This window comes from Nyctibius grandis, chromosome 8 (genome assembly GCF_013368605.1).
Source record: "Nyctibius grandis isolate bNycGra1 chromosome 8, bNycGra1.pri, whole genome shotgun sequence".
Taxonomy (NCBI): Eukaryota; Metazoa; Chordata; class Aves; order Nyctibiiformes; family Nyctibiidae; genus Nyctibius; species Nyctibius grandis.
Genome location: NC_090665.1, coordinates 5036300 through 5047515, shown reverse-complemented (window position 1 = coordinate 5047515; position 11216 = coordinate 5036300). Strand labels below are relative to the sequence as shown.

Below are 11216 nucleotides of genomic sequence, written 5' to 3'. Positions count from 1 at the left end.
CACTCTGCCCAGCCCATGAGTTTCCAGGGGCGCTTTGGCTGGGGACAGGGACATTGCAGCCCTGCTGGAAACTCAGAGCGAGCCCTTGCTCCCTGGCAAGCGCCTGTACCGGGCTGGAAACCGGCGTCCCGGTAAAACCTGCTTTCGGCTGATTTCCTTCCCCGCTCCCCACAGTTGTCAGCGCGGGGTGTTCACCGGTGCCCGCACCCTGCAGTGTCGCGCCGCGGCCGCCAGGGGGCGCCGCAGACCGCGGGGTGCCGCGCAGCGCGGCGCAGGGGCGCGCAGAGGCGCGCAGGGGCCGGGGCCAGCGGCAGCCGCGGCGGCGGCAACCGCGCAGCTCCGCGGGGCTCCGCGCCTGTTCCTGCGAGCAGCGCAGCGCCGGGCTTCGCGGGCGCGCAGTCGTTGGCCGCGCATTTCTTCTCAGAGACGGGTCGAGTAACGCTACCGGGGGGACGGGGGGGGCAGCGGGGGCGCCGGCGTTTGCTCCCCTCGCCTCTGAAGTCGTTTAAAGGCACCAGCGCTGGGCGCAAACAGGGAGGCTTTGTGCAGGCGGGTGCGTGAAGCGCAGTGAAAAAGCGGGGGAAAAAAAGAAAACAAAAAATAAAGTGGTCGTAGAAGGTTTGTTAAGGAATCCGATAAGTTATAGGACGCAAAATTAAATGTCTGGTGCTTACACGACGGCATGTTTTACAAGGGAGAAGGAAACTGTGCAGAAAATGCATGGGCTTTTATTGTTGGTTTTCATTGCCTGTATTGTGGTGGATGCTTTATGCTACGGAGAGCAAGTTTAATTGAACCAGATCGCTGATTTCATATAGCAGGGGGCATGGGGTGGGGATTTTTTTTGTTTTGTTTTCGGAGTTAACCGTTTCGGGGACTGGAGGGAGGCAGGACTGGGATCCGCAGCCTCCGAGTTTCGAGCCAGCAACTAAAAACACATTACATAAAACCAAACACCGAGCCCGGTTATCAAAGCCTCAATCTCTCTCTATTATTTTTCCTTGTATTTGGGGCTTTTTTTTTTTTTTAAATCACATCTGTCGTTCCCAGCCTTTCCCAGGACTGCAAAGCAAAGTGGACAGCTTCCATGTGACCACCTAGTACAGGAGGCATTTTCTACTGGGAAACTTTGGAGTCGTTTTCTCCCTTCCTTTCCTTCGGAGAGCTCAGAAAAAGAAAATGTGCAATCTTCCCAGTGATTAAAGTCTCCGTATTTGTCTTCAGACTTATCGGGTTTATCCAAACTTTTTTGTGTGTGTATTCCCCCCCTTCTGTGCATTTGTAAAGTAGCCCCATCTAGCAATGATAAATATCCCTGTTGATCACTTGATTGATTACCTCTCGGAAAGGTCACGCGGGCTTGCAGTAATTTCCTTTTGCCTAAGGCTCCCTTTTCACTTTTACTCCCGCACGACAGCTCCAAGTATACAGGATCTTTATTTTTGATTTTTAACCCCTAAATAGCTCCCCGAAAACAATGCGTTGGTGAAAAGAAGGAGGGAAATCAGCCGGCGGGTCCGCGCTGCCCCAGCCCTCGCCGCGCTCTCCCGGGGCGGGTTTGGGGAGGCAGAGCCTCCCTCCCCTGCTCTCCTGTGGACTGAGAATTCGGATTTAAACAACCAGACAAGCTATTAATTTACCCATGCTACCCAGGGTCCTGAACCCAATTAATTTCTAATAATTACAGCCCAAGGGGGCTGGAGAGATCCCTCTGCCTCTTTCTAGCCTTGCCACTTCGCGGCACCGAGGTCAGCATATAATAATAAAGTGTATATTTTGAAAGTGATCAGCAGAACAGTGAGTTATTGCAATGAATGAAAATTGTTTCCATTTTGGCTAATTGAGCCCGTGGCTGAAAGCTGGAGTTCTGAGACTAAATAAAGAGGACTGTTTCATTTCAACGTGGACTGGAAATCCCTGCATAGCTTTTCGGTCACCCAGCAAGAAGCTTAATTTCTTAACAGCAAACCTGAAATCAAGCGTTGGGTAAACAGTATTAATAATTGCATTACAATGATTGAATTAATCTTACTGGTAGCTAGGAGAATATAGATTGAGATTGAATAACACGATGTAAAGTTCACTGCACAAAGACAATAGCACAACAAATACCTCGATGAAGAATTCCAACTTTTCCCCAAGTAGGCTGCGGGGCTTGTTCAATTATAATGTAAGGAAGAGAAAATTTCCTGTTACAGGGAACGCACTGAAACCTGTGTGTGAGGGGCTGCTTTTACTCTTCCAGCTCGTGTTAGAAATAGATTTAATGCCACCCCTCCATCCAAAAAAAAAACCAAAACCCAAACCCAAGATTTAAATGTCTCTTTCTGGCCGTGGACCTACTGAAAAGTAGCCCGCACCCCCGCAGCCAGCCGCTTCCCACCCGGGAGTGAGCGCAGGCTGCCGGCGCGGAGGAGCCTCCCCGCACGAACGAAACGGATTTCCCAGGGGGGTGGCCGGGACCTTTCGGGGAAGGGGGCGAACCTCGCGGGGCTGCGACGGGCCACGCCGAGGGCTACTAGGTGTGCGGGCGGGCGGCGGGGGGCGGCCGGGAGGCGGCCCGGGACGGCGGGCGGGTGCCCCGGGCGGGCGGCGCGGCACCTGCCGGTGCCGGGGCCGCGGGGCCGCCGGGCAGGTGGTGGTGACAGGCGGGCGCGGCCGGGGTCAGGGCTGCCCGCCCGGGACACCCGCATCTGCGCGCCTGCCCCGGCAGCGGGGCTCCCACGCGTGCTCCCCGCGGGGCCGGGCTCGGCCGCCCGGGTGGGAACGGGCTCCCCGGGCAGGGGAAGGACGAGCACCTCTGCCCGGGCGGCGGCTTTGCCTGGGTCTACGTTTAAACCGGGAGAGCGCGAGGCGCGGGGGGAATTTTGCAATATTCCCGGACGTTTTCGGTTCTCTCGAACGAGCCGGCGCGCGGTGGGGAGGCTGATACGGGGACACCCCGGTGCAGCACCGCGCCCAGAGGCGCTGCCTGCGAGCGAGGTCTGGGGTCGGGCAGCACCCGTCCCCCGAGAGCAGCCCGGGACCCCGGCCCGGCCCCCCGGGGTGCAGCCCCCGCACATCCCCCGCACATCCCCCGCGCAGCCGGGGGCCGCTCCCCGGCAACCCCGGCCCTGCCTCCGCCGGGGCAGAGGGGCCCAGCTCCGCCCGGGACAGCCGGGGCTGGGCACCCCGGGGGCGCGGGGGGGTCGTTGGCCAGGGGAGGCCGAGATCCGTGCGGGTGTGCGGCCGCGCAGCGTCCTGCTCTTCTGCCCCTCCTGCTCGGGGCGGGGGGGAGGTTAGGTGCAGCCTTGCCCGGCTGCGGGGGGGTGGTAGGGTGGGCACAGAGCAGCTGCGTGACCCTAAAAAAAAATAAATCCAATTTATAATTAAAATTAACGACTGGCATCAAGGAGGGCTCCGCAGAGCGGGTTCAAGTGCTTGCGCCTGTCTGCCGGGCGTTTGGGGGAGCAGCGGGGGACACGCGGTGCCCCCGCCCCACGGCCCGGGCGCGGGGGGGGGTGTCACCGGTGGGGTGAGGAGGGCGCTGGGCGGGGGGAGGACGGTCCGGCGGCGGGGGGGGCTCCGCGGGCGGCCCCGATCCGCAGCACCGGCAGCCGGGAGGCTGTGGGGAGGGGGGGTTGAAGGGGAAAGTGGCGATGCCGAGGATTTTATTAAAACAAAAAGTTGAGCAGCGTGTATGTACTGGCGCAGCCCCGAGTCTGAAAGATTGTAATTTTCTTTTATGGTGTCTGGCAGGATTTGCAACAGATATTAATGGGAACATAAATAGCGCATGGAAGGTATTGAACAAAACTGTTTAATGCAAGGAGGTTGTACCAGAGGAAAATCTATATGTAGTTTGGATTGATTCATACCTCGGACATAGCCATCCCCTAAAGGAGTTCCCAATTTCTGCGAGCTCCCTTTTTGATTGGCAAACCCTGTAATTAAAACAGATTAGAGCGGCCGGTGTTCCTGTTTTAAACGAGCTTTTTTCTGCCCCACTGGTGGTGGCTGAGCCGAGTTCAAGGTGGGGAAAAAGTGTGTGTGCTGGGCAAGTGTACAATTTAATGGTACGCATACATCATAAAACATATAATCAAATTATATCTCTCTGTCTATATATACGCAGAGATCTACGATAATTGCGGCCGGGTGAGAATAAACTATTTAAATGTTGCACAGACGCCGGAACAGCATTAATATCCCATTTAAAAATACTTTTAAAAGAAGACAGAAAAGGGCAGAAAAAGGTGTCATTTCTTCCACCCCCAGCCCCTGCCCCGGCGGGAGCGCAGATCCCCCCCCGCTCTAACCCCTCCCGGGTGCTCCGCGGCCGCGGTCGCGCAGCCCGGCAGCGGCTGCCCGCCTCGTCCCGGCCCGTCCCGGCCCCGGTGCCGGCTGTCAGGGTCCCCACCGGCGGTGATGGATCGCTGCAAACTTTTTTTTGGCGGCGCTGAAATGTTGAAGAGCGGGGGGGAGCCGCCCGTGCGCATGTGCGAAGGTGTCCGAACTGACAATGCTGGAGAGATAGCGAGCCGGGATTGAGAGAAAGGGAGAGTGTGTGTGCGGGAGAGGGAGAGGAGAGAGGGAGAGGGGGAGCGAAAAAGGAGAAAAAGCTCCGGGAAGAGAAAAAAATAAAAGCCCCCCCCCCAACCCCACGCCAGCATCGGCCGCGGGACGGGCAGCATGCGATCCAAAGGCAGGGCGAGGAAGCTGGCCGCAAGTAGGTGCAATACCCCTTTCTCTTGGCTTTTCACCCTCCCTCTCTGCCATGTTGCATAGACATGTCTGATGCGGCGCGGAGCTCGCAGGCAACCTGCAGCATCTCCCCCCCCGCCCCGCCACCCCACGGCCCGGCCCGGCTCGGGGCAGCGGCGGGGAGCGGGTGGGGGGGGGGTTCGGCGGCCGGAGCCGGTGTGGGGGTGCGGGCGGCCGGCGGGCGGTGGGGAAGGAGTTGAGGAAAAGTTCAGTGGCGAGCGCTGGAAGTTGCTGCTGCTGCCGGGGGCTGGAGTGGGGGGGGGTCAGGGGGGGTCGAGGAAGGGGGGGGGTGCGAGAGGCTCCGGGCCCTATAGTGGGCGCTGTCGGCTGTCGGCAGGGCTGGGGGCCGCGGCGGGGGGGGGGAGGGGGTGTGTGTGTGTGTGTGCGTGTGCACGGAGGGGCAGCGGCAGCTCCGCGGGGGAGGTGGCGAGACCCGGTCGCAGGTAGCCGGTGCGCAGCTACCGGGGGACCCCCCCCCGCCCCGGCCCTGCCCCGCTCGGCCCCGAGCTTCTGCCAAAAAACACCCCCCCACCGCACCAAACCGCGCGTGGGGAGCGGCGGTGGAGTGCGGGGGGCCGCGGGAGCCGCCCCGCGTGGCCGGGATACCCCGCGTGGGTGGGTGGGTGTGAGGGGGTAGCAGCGGGGCGACCGGGCAGCGCGGAGCGGTTCCCAGCCTGCTGGAGTCACCCGCTCAAAGTTGATGTAAATGTTGTAATTTCAGGCGCTTTTCCAGCACTTTTTTATACAGTTTGGCCGCCCGAAGGTCTCTGTTCCGCGAGGCGAGGGCTCGGCCGTCCACACGCAAATCCCGACTTATTTAATTATTTGTCTTACGCTCACCCCATCTGTTTCTCCTTTATGATAGGGATCTTTGCTTTTCACTGCTGCAGTGTTGGGCTTTGTTTTTTTCTTTCTTTTCTTTTCTTTATTTTTTTTTTTTAAAAAAAGAATCAAGAACAAAACTTCGCCAGCTTTCGCGTCCTATTTTAAAAGCAGCTGATGTCTTTATTTTCTCTGACATATCTGGGCAAGTTTCATTTGATATCCATGGCGATGGCAACTCACATTCCCGAGTGAAAAAAAAATGGGCAGGAGAAAAAAAAAGTCAGATGAAATGTTGCATAAGTTGCGTGACGTAAAAAGCAGATGCTTATTTACTCTTTTATTTGTGAAGGAGAAAAAAATAGAGGAGCGTGGAAAAGGGGAAGCGAAAGATCTCTCCGGATCATCATCAGCTTTTCTGTGAACCTTAATAATAACAACAGCAACCTGCATTTGATTAGGTGATTTTAAAGTGAATAATCCAGCGCCCACAATTTGAAAACAAACACGTTGTTAAATCTCCAGGTTGCCATCCCTACTTTGGAGCTAATTATGGCAAAAAAAAAAAAAAATCTCACGTCGCCGACCAAATCCGTCAGGTTTCTTTGCCTTTCCCTCGCCTTTCTCGCTGCGCAGCGATGCGGAGCTGCTCCTGCTCCGAGGTCCGACCGTCTGCAAAGTTTCTGCGCGTCTTGGCTTTCGCTGCTGCAGCAGCAGCACTTGCCCCCCCACCTCCCCTCCGACAGATGCGTTGCATTAAATAATCCTTCGGTTACAATCCGCTCATAAAGGAAATCATACTTAAAAAGCTGGGATATATTTTGTGTGTGTGTGTTTCGAAAGGCTTTCCCGCCCCCCCCCCCCGAAGAGCGTCTCAGTTTCATGGCAAGTGGAAGGAGGGTTGGAGGCGACCTCTGCAATTTAGTCGCTCGAGAGGAAAAGTTTTCAGCTTTTCAGTTCTTTCTGGCTGGATTGGGAGGAGGAATATTTTGTAGCCTTCACCCTCTTACGTGGAAAACGGTATAGATCGGGATCAAGCGCACTGCTTTTGTTATTTCACTTTTGCAGCTTTCTGCGTGAAATAAAAACCGCCCCGATGGCGTGACTGTGGCTAATACCCAGGAAACCTTTTCCCTCTTAATTAAGGGAGAATACCTGAAGCGCACATTTCCTTGACCTCAGTGTGAAATTGCTAAAAAAATAATTTTGAGGCTTCGCGCCCCCCCCAAAAAAAAAGTAAAAAGAAAAAAAAAATCAGAAGAAACAAGAAGAGCCAGGCGGGGAATAGCTAGTGAATTTTTCAGATGTCCAGCTGTAAAAATAAGGGAAAAGACACGCTGGTGTCTTTCTCCCCGCCACGCTTTCGGGAGCAGCGGGTGAGGAGCGGGGTGCGGGGAGCGGGGCCCGGCGCTGCGGGCCCAGGGGGGTGCGGGCCCGGCCCTCCGCAGCCGCGTTGCACCTGCGCGGGCATCCCCGTTCCGCTCCGCGCAGCGCCGGGCCAGGCCCCCGGCCCCCGGGGCAGCTGCTTTTCCACTCGGGTGGGTTTGTGCCCGCCTGGTGAAACCGTATCCCCGAATAACCCCCGCCCCAGCCCGGGCCGCCGCAGCCCTGCAGCCGGCCCGGGGTAGCCCCAGCCCCCCAGTAGCCTCATAAAGAGACAGAAGGTGATCAGATTAGGGGAACACACGTGAATAAGGAGGCACTTGTTACTTTTACACTTTATCACCACTTTTTTACAGGCAATTTAGTACAGCCAAGGTAGATCCAGATCCCTCTAACCATCTGAGATAGTAAAATAACACTTTCCTAAGTTTCAGCAGGTTTTCCTGCGCCTGTAATTTGCCTCGGTCTAGTACTTAAAAGGCTTGATTGAAAAACAGAGCTGGCAAGTTTATTTGCCTGTTTAAGACTCTGTCCGGGAATTTGTTTTCGAGGAGGGAGATGTTTGCCATGTCCCTGCTCCCGGCCCTTTCGGCGCGGCTGGTTCTTTGCCATCGCTTTACCGTCACCTCCGCCCCAGCGCGCCCTTCCCACCGCTGGCCCCGGGCGGCGGTGCCCCTGGCCCCGGGCGGCAGCGCCCCTGGCCCCGGGTGGCAGTGCCCCAGCCCGCCGCGGGGCAGGCAGCGGGCGGCCGGCGGCACCGCGCACACGCACCGCGCCCGGCCCGCCGCCGCCCCGGGCTCCCACCACCCCCCCGGGCACCGCCCGGCCCTGGGCTCGGCTCGGCCCGGCTCGGCCCGGCGGCATCCCCGGCCCGGCGCTGTCCCCGGATGGCTTCTGCGCGGCGGGGGCAGGCCGGGGAGGCTGCGGGACGGGTGAGACAGTCCCACCGTATGCCGGGCACATTTTCACCAGGCACTTCATTAACCCTTTTCAGGGTGGAGAGCGTGCCTGTGGCTTTTCGCTCCCTTCCTTCCTTTCTTTTTCTTTCCTTCCTTCTCTCTTTCTTTCTCTCTTTCTTTCTCTCTTTCTTTCTCTCTCTCTCTCGTTCGTTCTTTCGTTCATTCTTCCTTTCCTTCTTTCCTTCCTTCTTTCCTTCTCCCCTTCTCTCTCTCCCTCTCTCTCCCTCTCTCTCCCACCCCTTCTCCCTTTTTCTTTTCTTTTCCTTTCTTTTCTTTTCTTTTCTTTTCTTTTCTTTTCTTTTCTTTTCTTTTCTTTTCTTTTCTTTTCTTTTCTTTTCTTTTCTTTTCTTTTCTTTTCTTTTCTTTTCTCTTTTCTTCTTTTCTTTTCTCCTTTTTTCTTTTTTCTTTTCTTTTCTCCTTTTTTCTTTTTTCTTTTCTTTCTTTTCCCTTCCTTCCTTCCTTCCTTCCTTCCTTCCTTTTTCTCTTCTCTTCTCTTCTCTTCTCTTCTCTTCTCTTCTCTTCTCTTCTCTTCTCTTCTCTTCTCTTCTCTTCTCTTTCCCCTCTTTCTCCCTTTCTCTCCCTCCCACCATCACTTACTCAGGGCCAACAGTCACCACTGAATTTGGGACCAACGTTGTGGTGATGCAGTAGGCAATGCCGCCCGGGGCTGAGCCCATGGCCAAGCTCTCTGGTGCCTCTGGCTGCTCCCCGGCCGCGCTGGGCCAGCCGCAGTGCGGGGCAGAGAAAGGACACAAAGGAAAAGGACGGTCTGAAAGGCGAGCTCGTTATTAATACAGCCCTGCTTGTAAATGAAAAATGTAACCCTTGTTAATTAACGCTGTTTACATGGGGTACAAGAAACTTAAGAAATGTTTCTACAAAGGGGAAGGAACTGTTTACAAAACTCTTTCAAAAGTGTGACATATTGCTGCAGTTCCAGCACTAAAAAGCCAAACACACTTACACGCCTTTGAAGTTGGCTGGCTGAGGCAACATTATTTGACTCGGATTCAGATATTGCTTGTGGGTATAACTAATGGCTTTTACCTAGTTAGTGGGCTGGGAGGGGCGAGGGCCTGGGCGCCGTGGCCATTGGGTCCCTCCAGAGAGCTGGGGCTGGCTCCCCGCCAGCTCTGTACAATGTCAACATTGAATATTTGAATTCCCAGACTCTATTTAACAACTTTCTAAATAAATAAACTCATTGTGTGTCTGTGTTTAAAATTATTTCACCTCTTTCATGAAAGCTACAGCATCTTATTACACTGGCCTCTCCGGCTGCTTTTCCCCCTTTTCTTTCCAAACAAACACAAACGGAGCTGAACATGTATTTTTTTTACTGCCTCATATCTCTCCCTCTCTCTCTCCTCACTTTCTGTCTGTCTCCTCGTGAAGCACAAGTGGAAGCTGCTCAGACATCCCACAACGTCCTTAGTGGGATGGCTCTGTGCACCCTGCTATCTAATCATAACTAAAACCAAAGCCAGGTTCACCAAGTCGGTTAAATATTAATCATTTCTAAAAGGAGGCCCATGTGAGTGCCATTGCTGCGGTGGTGCCCTGTACATACTCAATCATTTTGGCTGCTGTACCATAGGCGGGCTCCAGGGACAGCTTTCATTGTTGTTGCCATAAATGGCTATTAGTGTTCATATTCACCTATTCACCTAGTTATTTAAGTGCACATAAGCGTGGACGTGGCGGTGCTTACTGTATGTGTGTGCATACGTGTGCGTTCACAACATACCTTTCTGTGTATGCCATGGATCTATCTATCTATACGTAATACCTATATATATTTGTGCACGTACAGAGAGAAAAGCAGATAAATACATTTGATATCTGCAATTGCAATTGATGTATGTACTGGTTTAGAAAGGGAATGTAGTATGTATAGGGTCCAGGGGTGCTTGCAGCCCCTGCACCTATGTCTGTTCATGCACACAGGCTCTGAAATGTTGTGGATGTGTATAGGGAACACAGACAGAGTTGATATACAGGAGCCTGTATGTTGTTCCCTGGGATGCTTCCCAAACGCACTAATTGTGTACTTCCGCGGTGGGACTATTCATTGCAAAATATTTATTGACTTTACATGTAAGTAAAGGTGTCTGGACAGAGAAGGTATTTCTGGCAGTCCTGGGGAGCACAGCTCCCTGATAAAGCTGTCTAAGTTGCTGAAGAAGAAAATGGAATGAATTTTCTGCCAGAACAGGTATGTGGTGCGGGAGGATAAAGGAAAGCATAGGTGATTGCTCTAGCCCAGGGTGGACGAGGAAAGGGCAGTGGGGAAGCAGATGGAGTTTTATAAATCTCAGCTAATGAAGCCTTGCCCACAGAAATTGCCTTGCTTTGCAATAAATCACTTTCTAAACAGACGTATTTAACTTTGGAAGGGCTTGTTCAGACACTTAGGTTTCCGACCAAGAATTCATGATATTTGTTTATTTAAAATTTAACTAGGTTTGCTGTCATTTTTGGACCAACTCAGTGATCTTGTGCCGTAATTTAATACAATCAGTTTTGCATCATTTCAGTTTAGTTAGGCAAGGAGTGGCTTACAAAGAACAGAAAGAGGTTTAATCCCACATAGTTTTCAAACTAGAAGACACAAGTGTCATATTATCCAGTAGACAGAGCTAGAACTGGACAAATGCAGATTAGAAATACAGTTTATATTTTAAGTTTTGAAGGTATTTAACCAGTAAAACAATTTACTGAGAGCTGGGTGGATTTCAACATCATTGGAATTCCTTTGTCTTAATTAAGGTTGGCTGTTTTTCTAAAAAGATACGAGCTAATCCAAACAGGAATTAATTTAGGGAATTCCTGTAGCCTGTGTTATACAGGGGGGCAGACCAGACCACTCTTCCTGGTTTTATAATCTATGCACCTAGTTAAAGCAGTGCCATTTCATATGGAGACCTAGACTCGAGGCTGGGATCACAGGAATGCACTTAAAAAACTAAATAGCCATTAAAAAAAACCTGAGTTCAGCTCAGACAACGCAGAACCAAAGTCTGTTCCATTAGTACTGCTGCTTACGAGGACTGCACATGTCCCCAGAGCTGTGCTGGACTTGGGGGTGCCCCATCCCTGCATTTAAGGGTAAAGGCTCCCAGGTGGGTTATGCAAAGATGGAAAGGAGGAATAGGGTGTACGCACTGGGGTTAGGGTACAGAGAAGGGGGTCTGGGGCCACAGAGGCACGATCACTGCTCTGCAATGGCTTTTCAGTGCGTTCCTGCCATGTTAACTGTGGCAGCTCTTAACACCCAGACCAGGCACCAGACAAAACCAGTATAGATCA

The 11216-nt window shown here is 53.5% G+C and overlaps 1 protein-coding gene across 6 annotated transcripts in view; it reads left to right on the top strand.

The window, feature by feature from the left end:
* Positions 1 to 4542: 4542 nt before the first annotated feature.
* The window catches only part of MECOM (MDS1 and EVI1 complex locus), a 343388-nt gene continuing 336714 nt past the window's right edge, over positions 4543 to 11216 (top strand). For 4 of the 6 annotated variants that reach the window (XM_068406158.1, XM_068406155.1, XM_068406156.1 and 1 more), the window contains exon 1: positions 4543 to 4708. In XM_068406158.1, coding sequence (XP_068262259.1) covers positions 4672 to 4708 — 37 coding nt within the window. In that variant the 5' untranslated portion in view covers positions 4543 to 4671. The remainder of the gene's footprint in view (positions 4709 to 11216) is intronic. The other 2 variants (XM_068406160.1, XM_068406161.1) reach the window with 2 other exon arrangements.